The following is a 13,494-nucleotide window of genomic DNA, read 5'->3' on the forward strand; positions in this document are numbered from 1 at the left end:
TCATTGGGACATATGTGAGAGAAAGCTTCAGTGGTTGTACCAAGCTCTGAACAGGGCTGGCTGCGTATGTGCTGTGGATTCCGTGGAAGCGCAGACAACCACCCCCCTCCAAATGTGTACTGGGTCCAAATTCTGCGTCCCAAGAATTTCAGCATTCATTTTATGTTCAGCTTTTAAAGATATGCTCCAAAGTGTTTAGGCCATGCTTGCTGGAAAAAAAACAGTAAAATGGCTGAGTAGAATTCTCGGGGGTTGGGGCCATAGCTTAGGTGCCCCTCCCACAACAAGCAGAACAGAACACCTTATTCAGAATAGCAAAAACTGCAAAATGCCTTCTGTGAGAAGGGGAAATTTGCATTTCTCTTTATTTTCATAATTAATACAAGGTTGCAGAACTCAGCTTTTCTCTGGGCAGACTGCTCAGGTCCAGAACTTAGTAAGCAATCCTCTCTGCAACTTGTAGAGAATTATTCGTTCAGAATTAACAAGATGCCTGGGAATGCTTTTGCTTTCAATCCTTGCAGGAATATTGGTGCTGCTGGACCAAATCTGCAGACCTTCGAAAAGTTGGCCTGAAATTCTCATGTGTCGTTTCCTGTACTAATTGATGTGTGAGAAGCTGTTGACTGCCCCATTTTTGCCTTGACTGATGCTGGTAGAAAGGAGAACTGGTCTTGTGGTAGCAAGCATGAATTCTCTCCTTTACTAAGCAGGATCTGCCTTGGTTTGCATTTGGATGTGTGACTACATGTGAGCACTGTAAGATATTCCCCTTAGGGGATGAGGCCATAGCTCTGTGGAAGAGCATCTGAATGCTGGTATGCAGAACCTGGCATCTCCAGGTAGGGCTGGGAGTGCCACTGCTAGTCAGTGCAGACAGTACTGAGCTAGATTAACCAATGGTCTGACTCAGTATAAAGTAGCTTCCTGTCAACTGCCTTTTGGGTGGCACTATAACCAATGCGAAGGTGAGAAGAGGTATGTAGGAGTCATGAAATGGAGACATAAACAGAACACTATTTTAGAAATTGGTTTTTAGAGGAAGACCAAGATCCAATCAGTAAAATATTTGCAGCCCACTCCCATGCGGGTTTACTCAGAGGAAGTCCCATTGAATTCGTTGTGGGGCTTCCACATAAGCATGCAAAGGATTGCCAAGATGGCCTTAGAACATGGTTTCTGATGACAGCAGGACATTTGAGCCTGGTGGAGTCCAGTGGGAGGCAGGTGGAGAGCTGTCCGTGCTCTGTTGGTTGGAGGTCAACAGGAGTTCAGAATGAAATGCCATCCTCAGCTAAGCCTGCTTTAAGCATTCATTACTACTGACGTAACTTAACTTTGCAGGATTGATAGCATAGTACAGGACTAAGGTTTGTTGTCAAGTAACCTAAAGGCATTAAGAGCTTCAATAAGTCATAGTAAACTGTGTTGGAACAAGGCTGTACACTTAAGTAAAGGGAGGCGGACTTATTCCCTAATACTCTTTTATTTAAATGGTTATAACCTTATCCACTCTACAGGCTTAAACTGTGAAGCAGGCTAGAGAACTCTCAACAGAGAGTTCTGAATCACTTCCCCAGACTTCAAGCCCCATCATTATGTGGGAAGCCATGTCAGTGAAACTGATATGAAACTGACATAAGTTTGTAGTACATCTTATTTATGTATTCTTTATTTTTTTATGTAAACCGCTTTGAGAATTTTGTTCAAGAGCGGTATATAAATGTCAGTAGTAGTAGTAGTAGTAGTCCTTTGTCTATACTGGGAAAAGAGCCTGAATTTTACTTCCTGGCCAGCATTGTCTACCTTCTTCATTTGCTGATCATATTTGTCACAATACTTTGTAAGCCACCTTGAGGTCACTTGTCAAAAGACGATGAGCCGGGTCTCACAATCTGTGAGACCAGGGTGAGCAGGGAGAGCGGGCTAAGCAGAGCAGGGAGGGAGCCCTGGGTGGCTGGATCGGCTGCCCACATGATTGCCGGCTCCGTGACAGAGCCGGCAGGGGCTGAGCAGCCGGCCGCTGGAAGGTCCAGCATGCCCTGTACGAGTGCGCAGGGCATGCTGGTGAGACCCCCGGAGGCGGCTCTTCACCTCCCCTCCGGGGGGGTCTCCTTGTGAGTAACCGCGGCATGAAGCCGCACTGCAGCTACTCACGATTACTAAAACCAGGTTTGTGGAGCGCTCGCTCCGCAAACCTGGTTTAAGGGCAGGGGTACTTAGGTGGGTTACCTGCCTAGGAGCCACCAGGCTTGCAGCCAAGCCCAGTGGTTCACACGATGGGGCAAAATCGGGCTAACCTCCACTAGCCCGATTTTGCCCCATTGTGAGAATAGCCTTGATGTTTAAATCCATTAAACAAACCAACAAAAGTTTAGTCTCTGGTTTTGTAAAACTATATTAGGGTCTAACTCTTCTCCCTACCCCTTCTTCTCCCCCACCTCCAATGTTGTAGGCTGTTACGACTTTTCTGTGTTTATATGGAATGGTTTGGTATGCAGATCATTACGGACAGCGAGAAAAGGTAATGTTTGTGGGAAACACTTAATTTTGCTCTGAATGGCAAATTTCCATGTATGCTATGCTAAAGAACCTTTGTCAAAGCCCATTGAGGGTAAAGAGGATTTGCATGATGGAGGGATGCTGCCATTTCCAGTTCTAGTAGTGAGAGGCACAGAGATGTCATTGTGCAGCAGAGAATCTCAATTCTCAACAAGGTTTAAGCCCCGTTCTTGGATATCAAAGAAGAATTTGCGCACATACACACACACACACACGCACACACACACAAACTGCAGTGCATTCTAGGCTTTCTTTAAAAAAAAAAAAACCTTTGTACCATTTTAAAAGTTTTGTTTTTAAATCCTCCACTTTTTTATTTGATGATGTTCTGCTCAGATGTGTATATTACATCACTGAAATCCATGGAAATTATCCCTTCTGTCATGTGCCTGTAGACAAGGACCAACATCCTAATAAAGTGACAGTGCTCTGTGGAATGTGCCAGTGCTGCAGATGTGTTCCAGACTAACACAGCCTTGGCACATGTGGAAGTGTGAATTTGACACCTTGTTTCCCTGAAACTCTCTGTGTCACCTGAAAATATGTCACTGAGGCCTGCACAACTTTTGGGGATGTATTTTTGAGTGACATAGAGGGCTTCTGCAGGGAAATTATTATTATTGTTTTTTTAAAAAAACTTCCCCATTCGAGTTCCAGTGCTGTTGTGTTCATCTGTAGCATCTCACGGAGCATTGACACTTTGATAGTTAGGATGTCAGCCAAGTTATTGAGATCATAAAGGAAAAACATGGCATTTAGGCTGCTGCATGAACCTGCAAATCCATCCTTTGTGGGAAGGCCATTGTGGGCTAAGCAGAACTGTCAGACCCCAGTCCCTTTGTATTGTATGGGCATAACTGTAAGCTGGAGAAATAAACAAGGTCACCACACCTGGATGGAAGGGCAAACGGTAATGTCAAACTTTGGAGGAAGATTTGGGTTACATAACACAGCACAGGAGAGCTGATTCAGCCTTGTTCTTTTAGGGTTCCTTGTCCTCTCAGCTGTTAGACCTGAATAACCCTGGGAGGGTCAGGGGAGCCTGTGTTGCTTGTCGCATTTGCTCTATTCTCTCTGCTGTTTTAAAATTACATGTTCCAGAGTCTGGAGGCAAGAAGCACTAATTGCAAAGGTGAAACTGCTCTTTAACTACTCCAGTGACATCCTCTTTCTCTTCACAGACTTTATCAGAAAGCGAGGACAGCTCATACATCCCAGATGCTTGCTGGCTTAACTCTAAGTTTACTAGAGGTACGGGTGCCTTGTCTTACATACTGCCCCCTTTCCAGTTATTCATCTGCCATTGATCTCCTTCCTGCACAGTGCAGAGGTTGGGTTCCTAGCCATAGGACAGGCAGACATCGATATAATGTTTGTTCCCTCTTCAGCAGGTCCCACAATTGAATTTCCAAGATGTTCGTTAATTTACCTCAGGCGGTGCACTTTCCCCATACTTGACCATAGAGCACAATTATATGTGAGGCATCTTGGTCTTTGCAGTGGTCCTTAGGAGGCTATGCACAGTAGTAGTGTGCATGGTTTTGGTTTGGGCACTATTTAAAAGCACTCCAGACCGGTCCGTAATTCCCCCGGTTCAGTTGGGCGGGGGACTGTTATTTTAAGCGGGGGGTGGTAGTACTTCCCCCCGCCGCCGCCGCCGCTCTTCCCCCTCCGGCGCTGGTCCTTTTAAAAATCTTCTTGGGGCGGCAGAGTTCCTCCCTGCCGCCCCTGCCCCCATCGTTGTTCCTTAAGGCTTAAAGAGAGTAGAGCTAGCGGCGCGCATGCTCCCTTCGCAGCGCGTGCACTTGTTTTTGTCGCTGCGGCACGCGTGCGCCAGCAACAGAGACGAGCGCGCACGCTGCGAAGGGAGCATGCGTGCCGCTAGCTCTACTCTCTTTAAGCCTTAAGGAACAACGATGGGGGCAGGGGCGGCAGGGAGGAACTCTGCCGCCCCAAGAAGATTTTTTTAAAGGACCAGCGCCGGAGGGGGAAGAGCGGTGGGGGGGGGCGGCGTAAGTACTACCACCACCACCCCGCTTAAAGTAACAGTTCCCCCCGTGCCGGACCAGGGGAATCCGGACCGTGCACACCCCTAATGCACAGAACCCTAACCCCTGCATCAATTGCTGCACCATCCAGCATAGCAAGTGTTGCAGATGCTGCTGGCAGGGTGATATATCATGGGCCCAGGGGGAAATTGCTTCTTAGCCATGCCTGCAGAGGTAGCTTGTGTGCTTTGGCTGTTAAGCTTTCTGGATTGAGGTCAGCCTCCCTATCCTCATCCATGTAAGCTGCATTTCTGCAGCGCAGCTCATCACCTTGACTATTCATTCATCCATCCATCTTCAGTTTCTAGACCACTTTTCATTAAAATAATCTCAAAGCAGTTTACAATTAAAACAATGCACAATTAAAATATTAGAAGTACAACTATTGAATATAAATATATATCTATTTAAAAGTATTAAAACCTATATAAAACAGTAATACACAAAACACAGAGCAGCAGAAACAGCTATACTCTCATTTAAAAGCCTGGGTGAAGAGTCACATCTTAGCCTGTTTTCTAAAAGTTGTGATGGAGGCTGAGGAGCGGATGCCAGCTGGGAGAGCATTCCAAAGCCTGGGGGCAATGACTGAGAAGGCCCTCTCTCAAATGCACAACAGCCGAGCTTCTCTCACCATCTGCACACGGAGCAGAGCCCCCCTCTGATGATCTTGTCAAGCGGGCAGAAACCTTTGGGAGCAGTGCTCCTTCATATATCCAGGGCCCAAACCATTAAGGGTTTTAAAGGTCACAACCAGCACCTTGAATTGGACCTGGAAACAAATGGGTAGGTAGTGCAGACTCTTTCAGAATGGGAGTAATATGATTCCAGCAGGCAGCTCTGGATAAAATCCTAGCTGCCATATTTTTCACTAGCTGCAGTTTCCGAATATTCTTCAAGGGCAGCCCCTCGCAGAGCGTGTTACAGTATTCCAGCCGTGATGTGACTAGAGTGTGGGTAACTGTGGCCAGATCTGCCTTCTTGAGAAAGGGATGCAGCTGGCACACTAGCTGAAGATGTGCAAAAGCACCTCTGGCCACCACCTCTACCTGAGAGCAGAGCTGGGTCCAGTACTCCCAAGCTGCACTCTTGCTCTTTCAAGGGGAGTGCAACCCCATCAAGAACCAGTCGAATCCTTTCATCCCGATTGACTCTCCTAATGACCAACAGCACCTCCATCTTGTCTGGATTCAATCTCAGTTTACTAGCGCACATCCAGCCCATCACAGCCTCCAGACCCCGATTCAGGTCATCCATTGCCTGCCTAGGATCACAGGATAAGGGGGGGGGGGACTGAGTGTCATCTGCATATTGCTGACAACTCAGTCCAAGTCCCCAGATGACCTCTCCAAGCGGTTTCATGTAGATGTTGAACAGCAAGCCGGACAAAACCAAACCCTGCAGGACCCCACAGGCCAATGGTCAACAAACCAAGCAGTAGTCCCCCAGCACCACCTTCTGGACCCTACACCCAAGAAAGGACCGAAGCTACCCGAAAGCAGTGCATCCAGTCGCTATACTCAAAAGGCGGTCCAGAAGGATACTATGGTTGATGGTATCGAATGCCGCTGAGAGGTCCAGTGGAACCAGCAGGGACTTCCCTCCACAGTAGCTCAAAAATGTTTCTCACTTCATTTATCTGAATCCAAGACTACTTTTCCTCCAAGTTCTTCAATGTTAGAAATTGGAAGGCCGTCTTAAATTCAGAGTTCTCTTCTATTCAAGGAAATAACTTATGCTTTGCATCCTTCTTTCCAAGAGTGCAGTATGCATTTTGTCCATTCCTCCCACCTCCTTGGAAAATATTGTAATTAGTATCTTATTTTCATTTTTTAAGAATGTTGAATTCTTTCACAAAATTCTGTCTCCAAATATGATAAAATGCATTCTCTCGATGTTGCCGGGTGGAAAATCTTGCTTGTGAGAGAATCTCTATTTCTTTGCTCTCCTTTGGACGCACTGCTGTTAAGTAAACATTATTACTTTTAAATTATCTTTTACACTTTTGTTTCCTAAATTTTTACGGATTACATAAGTGTCTATGCCCCCCCCATTTCTTTCTTTAGCCTTTTCTTGCTTTCATTTGCCATTCAGTCCCACCTCCCCTTTAGATCTGTTTAAGATGTCCAACATGTCATGCAGTGGTACGCTGGCGTTTCCGCTCAACTGTCAATAGTGTGCACTTCTTATTAAGCCCCCGCAGTGTGGCACATGAGCACTCTTGTACAATAATTAAATCAGTGCATTTGCACTTGTGCCATGCTGTTTACAATGGAACAGTGTAAATAGTGCAGTGCAAGTGCAGCTGTGCTGATGGAAGTATCTATTCAAGAGTTCTCTTATTCAGTGCTACCGGCGCTTCATGCACACAGCAGGAGCAGCTGAACAGAAATGCTCCTGCACTGCTGTGCAACATGTTGGCCATTTTTGCTTTTGCTTCCAAATTCTTAATGTAGTGGCTTCCTGCTTCGTTCACGTAGCTTCTGCACCCTCTCTCTCTCTTGACTTCACCTCCCCTACTTTCTTTGCACATGTGAGATAATTCTGGGTAGCAGGTGTGTGGGCCACATAGGTCCCATCCAATCACTGTACTCCTGTTTAGCTCCTCTGCAAGTAAACGTGCATTTTGATTGGTCTGTAATTTCAGATATAAAATATGCCCTTTATTGTTTTGTTTTTCTTTCCTAACTGTATTGATTTTGGTGGTTTTACAGTCCTCTTTTTTTAAAAAAAAAATCAACAACCAGTGACTGTTGGGTGCCTTCAAGCAGGGCTGCGCACCTTTGGCCCTCCAGCTGTTGCTGGACTATAACTTCAGTATCCTTAGCTGTTGCCCACTGTGGCTGGGGATGATGCGAGTCCGCTGGAGGGCCAAACTTGTGCAGCTCTGCCTTAAAGCCTCCTGTTTGAGCTGTGGTCTCAGATGCAGAAATGGGGTTCTGCTGCTGTACCTCTGGCTGAATTGGCAAGTGCAAGTGCAAAAAGTTCTGCCCGTACTGTTCCCCATCCAACTGGCTGCAAAGCCTTTTAAATGAGCAAAACTTCCACCACTTACTTGTTCAGCAAGGAGTGCAGGGGAGCTGGCTTCATTTCCTCATCTTGCTTTCTGTTCAGCCTGTCCCTTTCCCACCACCAGCCACTACTAGCGGTTGAGGATCCTCAGAGTAGACAAGCACAACTCATGGATTTTGCTGATGTGTGCATGCGGGGGGCGGCGGTTCCCAAGGATTATTGAGACTCACTTTCGCCTACTTTTTAAAATCAAGATTTTCTTGCAAATGTATGGGCTCTCCCCAACTCCAGAGCACTGTGCCAGCCCTTTCCACTTCCCATTTTATGCTCCCAGTACATCCTCACACTACCTCCTGTTTACTAATATAAGGAGTGATGAAAGATTTTAGAATACTGGATGTTAGTACACTGTAATTGGATGGACATTTGTCTTTTAATGGGGGGTGGGAGGAGAAATAAAACAGTAGTTGAGCCACTAGGTGGCATGCCAGTTTCAACAAAATTGTATCAGTTTCTGTTAATGAATCCGGGGATTAAATTTGTAAGAAACAGAAGGATCTTCTTTAAAATAACTGCATGGTGTATGTTTGTTTGTTAGGAATGGAAGACAGTCCACCTAAACACTCAAGCAACAGCGAAAGCCATTCATCTAGAAGACGGAATCGCCATTCAAAAACAAAAGTAACCAATGGGATTGGCAAGAGATAGGGAAACAGACTGCTTCTAGGTTTGTCCCGGAAGTGTGCTTGAGAGCAAAGAAGCAAAACTGGGCCTGGTGCTGAATTCCCTGCTTGAAGGCCAACGAGAAGTGAAGGAGAAGGAGGAGGAGGACAACATCTTCAGCAACCAGAGGCCTCCACCTTTGTTGAGATGGAGCTCATCCATGTATTACCAGTCATTCGCTGCTATCACTTGCCAGTCACTGGTTTCAGTCTAACCTCTTCTGCATTTGACACTCAAAACAGTAGTAATGTGTTTAAAGGCAAAATAGTTGCTTGCTCCTGAGGGGTTTGTGTGATAGTCTTTGTTCCAGTAGTGTGAATGCCTTCTGAAGGCCTTTCTTTAGATGAGAATGATAACCCAAAGTTAACTAACAACCAGTTGGTTTTGTTTGTTGTTTGGTTGTAGGGGTTTAAACAATTGTTTTACATTTTTGTTTGTTTTAATACTTCTTTTGACTGAAAGCTGTTCTGCCTTTGTTCTCAATCTGACAGCTTGCCTGTGCTTTTTAAAGAAAAAAAGAGTTCCACATTTCAATCAGCAGGGTGCTATTAGGAAGTGTTTTCCTGGTTTTGGACAGTTAGTTATATGGTTTCTAACTCATTTAACTCTGCTAAATGTTCGTTGTGTTCACTCCTATCTCAGAATATCATGGATTCTGTTACCCAGGAAGGGTCTCCTGCTCCAGGGACATAGGTCTAATTGTGTATATATACACATTGTTTGTTTTCTTGCAGCTCCAATGTTTCCTGTGTATTATCATCGCTTTAGCTGCACCTTGCTTATTCAAACCTTTTTCTCTCTATAGACCTCAGCTTCTAGCTGCAGCAAAATGATCCCAGTTTTAAAGCAAGCTTCTTGTTAGAGGCTTTGGAATCCCCAGTTGGCCTGATAAGATGGCTTATCCAGAAGAGTACGATAGCTTCCTGGATGTTCTTCATTCTTTAAATTTATAATCATTTATACACGTTCACTCCACTTATTCTTTCATAGCTTAGACTCAGTTTCGGAAAGCTCAAACAGTTTTGTTTCATTGTTTCTTGAAAAGGGAAAATTAAATTCTTAAATACAAAATTGGTAAACTGGGTAATTCCTAAAAAAAACGCAACAGTTCTAATAATGAAGTATTAAACCCTGAGGCTTATTTAGATCTTGTGCTTAAACGGTCAGAACCGGGACAATTTTGCTTAGACTTTCTCTCTTGTGTTCAGTGGGTATTTCTTTGCATGTGCCAACTAGGTTGTAGGACTGATAACTCCATAAGAATTGGCAAAGGTGACAAGTTAGGTAAGAACCCACATCTTTCCAGTAACTAACAACTAAGCTTCCTGTGGAAAGTGCTGTTTGCTGTGATATGCCACAAGATACACACCACAAGATCTGAAAGACTGCAAGGACTTCAGCAGACAAGTGACGTGACTGTAAATAGAAAAAAGAACACCATAATCCATGACTTTATGTGCCACAGAGAATCAGCTTTTTGAATACACTTGCTGTGTAGCTGCTAATCCACAGAAAGCTCTGTTTTTTCAATCATAAATGTGCAAACTCTTGCATCAAAAGCTGCTATATCCTCTTTGCTGCAACTATGCTAAATGGGGAATGTGCACTCAGAACATCTCCCCCCCCCCCCCAAATATTGCTTTTCTCATTCATGGTCTCCAAATTGTGTATCATTACCTCCATGTATTCTTAGCATGCTGCATAATTCTTGAATGTATTTGGTCTGGACTCTCCAGTTCATTCAGTCTTAGCTCTTAATTCCTTAAGAGTTGGTTCCAACAAGGCAGACCAATGTGATTTTTCTGTTTATTCAAGACCAAAGCCAGAAGATGTTAATGTTCCTGCAAACATTTCGTCTGTTCATTTTAGTGTTGCTATCCACATTCCCATAGAGACTGCCCTGTTTTGCAGAGCCTAGGTTGTGCAATAATAATAATAATAATAATAAATAATAATAATTCTGCCTGTTGAAATCAATAATAATGTACTTACTCTCTTCATGAGAGACACCGCCCTTGGAACACAGTGCAGCTTCATGTACAAAAGCCAGATTTATCAATTGAAACGAGCGCTTGTGTATACAGAAACCTACATTGTACACCGTGTACATGCAAAACCAGAATTGGCATAAACATTTACTAGGGATGGGATAAAAAAGGTCATGTGGAGTAGATGGGATGTGCTTAGGGGTAGGGATGTACACGGAGCTGGTGAGAGGCAGCTTGAGTGGGGATGCCTTTAAGGGTGGGGGAAGGTGATCTTAACCCTCCCACCCCATTTTCCCCACTGGCAGTGCAGTTTAAAAGGGTCTGGCGGGGTGGCAGCCAGGTGTGCATGAGCACGATGTGCACACACGCATCCGGCACTTCTGGTCCAACGGGGGCAGCTGGGAGGTATGCTGCCGCCCTGCTGGATCCTTTTAAACTGCAGTGCCAGTGGGGGAAATGCGGCGGGAGGGGTAAGAGCACCACCCCCCACCCTTAATGGTATCCCCCCTCCACCTTCAAATCGGCTTGAATGCCGGTCCATGGAACTGGCTCGGCGCTCCTAGAATGGAGCACATCCTTACTTAGGGGCGGTTCAGCCTTCCAGCAGTAACTCCCTGCAGCTTCTGGAAAGTTCGCCTGAAGATTGAAGAGCCCTCCAGAGCAGCAATCTACAAGGCATTTAGGGGCTACTAGTGGAAGGGCAAACCAGCAGCACACACAATTCTGTGCATGCACAAAAGTGCTTTGTATATACACTCTGGCCTCTTTGGATCCTAACCCCTGTAACCTATTGTATTGTTGCTTTTATAGGAATCATAAAAGGATCTTGCATGAGTGAGCCCAAAAGATGCATACTCCTTTCCTAATCCCTGTGGCAGAGAAAAAGAGGGAACACATCCACATACCACCCCGTGGTAATTCCGTCCCCATCCTTTTAAATGTAAATTATGTAAAGACTCCAAGTATTGTGTGAAATGCCGCATTTTCCTAGCTCATAATGACAAGCGTTCTCTCAGCTCATATTCTGCTTGCAAGATACTATGTAGGCCCCATATTTTATTTTCCATGGAAAAGGGAAAAAATTCCATGGAAAAATGGACCAGTAGAAATAGAAAGAAGAATTTTGATCAAGTCTAGGAATAAAATGTCAGACTGGAGAGAGAAAGATCCCATAACTGGTGAAGTCCACTAATGAGCTGCATAGCACTCTCACCCTTGTATGGAAAATTCTGGAACTCCTGTATTTGCTCCCATTTACATGCTTTTGAACTTGGCTTCAGTTTCTTATGTCCCTCATCCCATTTCACCAACTTTCCTACTTGTGTACACTCCAGTTAGTTGTTTTCTAATCATTTACAGTGTGCTTGTTGGAAAAGATGTGGTCTTGGTTCCTCTGGAGACTGTGCCATATTACCAGTCATTGATGGGGGAGCCTAACTTGATATTGCAGGGGTTCTCAGACTTGGGAACCTAAATCTTGTTGGATTACATTTCCCATCATCCCCCAAGCACAATGGCCTTTCACCATTGTGGCTGGGGATGAAAGTCCACAGGTTGTAGTCCAGGGCTGCACTACTTGGGCCCTCCAGAAAATGTTGAACTACAACTCCCATAATCCCTGACTATTGGCCACTGTGGCTGGGAACGATGGGTTGTAGTCCAAAAATAGCTGGAGGGCCGAAGTTGTGCAACCTTGTTTAAGTCCAACATTATCTAGAGACCCAGGTTTAGAACTCCTGTGCTAAGCCATGGCCTGAACACTGGCAACAGGCTCTAGCATTTCTGTGTAGCTCTGATGCAAAGAGGCATTTACACACACACACACCCAAGGTCAAGAGTGCCAAGTGGGCATATAATAATAAGAGAGAGGTCCAGCCACTCAGCGCAAACATATTATCAGCTACCAGTATTAAACCTGGGTAGAGCACTGTTATATATAAAATACAATACCTAATAAATACATGGAATTTGGTTTCAGCTCTGTTTTTGGTTACTCACCTGTGAAAAATAAAGTCCTAAATTCCTGAAAAGAATGTGATGTTTCTTTTATTAAAGACTTGATTGCTGTTAAAAACATTACCACCTAATAGGCTATACTGTGTCAACGGTGCACCTGTCATTGTCCCTGACAGAGGCTGTATCTATTTGTACACCTATTTTCCGCCTTTTGTTCCACTTTTGATCTCTCACTTCAGCTATATGTTGTACAGTGAAGCATGATGTCTCAGAGCCTTTCCGTCTTTTATAATATCTCAGTGTTAGGTGGCTATAATTTAACTCTATTCCATCTCCAGATGAGCTCAGCTCAGTGAAACACTCCTTAAATGCTTGAGAGAGAACAGTAGAGGGAGAGAGAGAGTGTGTGTGTGTGTGTATGTATTTCAGTATTCCCTAGCTAATGGCCTGCCTCTAGGCTTGAGCCCGAAACGTTTCGGAGGCCATTACAGAAGCCTCCAAAACGTTTCGGCCACCGGGGCCATTTTGTGTTTTGGCGAGGGTGCACCCTTAAGGGTGGGGGAGGGTGCACTTATCCCGCCTGCCGCATTTCCCCCACCGGCACTCTATTGTATCAAGGCCTCAGGGAGGCAGCGTACCTCCCTGCCACCTTGTGACCAGAAATACCGGGCACGAGTGCACCCGTTGAGTGTGTGCATGTGCGGGGCAAATGGGCGCACGCTTCTCCGGTACTTCCGGCCAAGGACGGCAACAGGGTAGCAGGGAGGTATGCTGCCGCCCCGAGGGGCCTTGATACAATGGAGCACTGGCAGGGGAAATGCAGCAGGAGGAGTAAGTGCACCCTCCCCTGCCCTTAAGGGAGCACCCCTGCCGCCTCCGGGACAGTTCCGGGCACAGCCCTACTTTGTGGCCTCCTTGTTTCCAAAATAATCCCTTAGCCAACAATTTGGTTGGATATTTCAAATCAGCGTGTGTTATTTGCACCTGCCTCACCTTGGCAGCTCTTGACCATGCACCTCTAAATCTCTGGCCATTCTGATCAAGTCTAGACATGCAGCAGACTGAAGTGGAAGAGGCCTAAGATGATGGTAATGGACTGTAGTACTTCAGAAAGCAGCTGGGGAATTGCATTCTTTAATGTTTGTTTCCCTGAGTCTTGGTCCCAGGTTCAATCTATGCCATCCTCGGGTATGGCTAGGAAAGAC

The 13,494-nt window shown here is 45.3% G+C and overlaps 1 protein-coding gene across 1 annotated transcript in view; it reads left to right on the forward strand.

The window, feature by feature from the left end:
* Positions 1-12,366, forward strand: part of PTDSS1 (phosphatidylserine synthase 1) — a 48,401-nt gene extending 36,035 nt beyond the window's left edge. Inside the window, exons 11-13 of the mRNA XM_053243482.1 lie at positions 2,456-2,524; positions 3,744-3,813; positions 8,221-12,366. Coding sequence (XP_053099457.1) covers positions 2,456-2,524; positions 3,744-3,813; positions 8,221-8,330 — 249 coding nt within the window. The 3' untranslated portion in view covers positions 8,331-12,366. The remainder of the gene's footprint in view (positions 1-2,455; positions 2,525-3,743; positions 3,814-8,220) is intronic.
* Positions 12,367-13,494: the final 1,128 nt, after the last annotated feature.

The sequence above is a fragment of the Hemicordylus capensis genome, chromosome 4 (genome assembly GCF_027244095.1).
Source record: "Hemicordylus capensis ecotype Gifberg chromosome 4, rHemCap1.1.pri, whole genome shotgun sequence".
In the NCBI taxonomy this organism is placed as follows: domain Eukaryota; kingdom Metazoa; phylum Chordata; class Lepidosauria; order Squamata; family Cordylidae; genus Hemicordylus; species Hemicordylus capensis.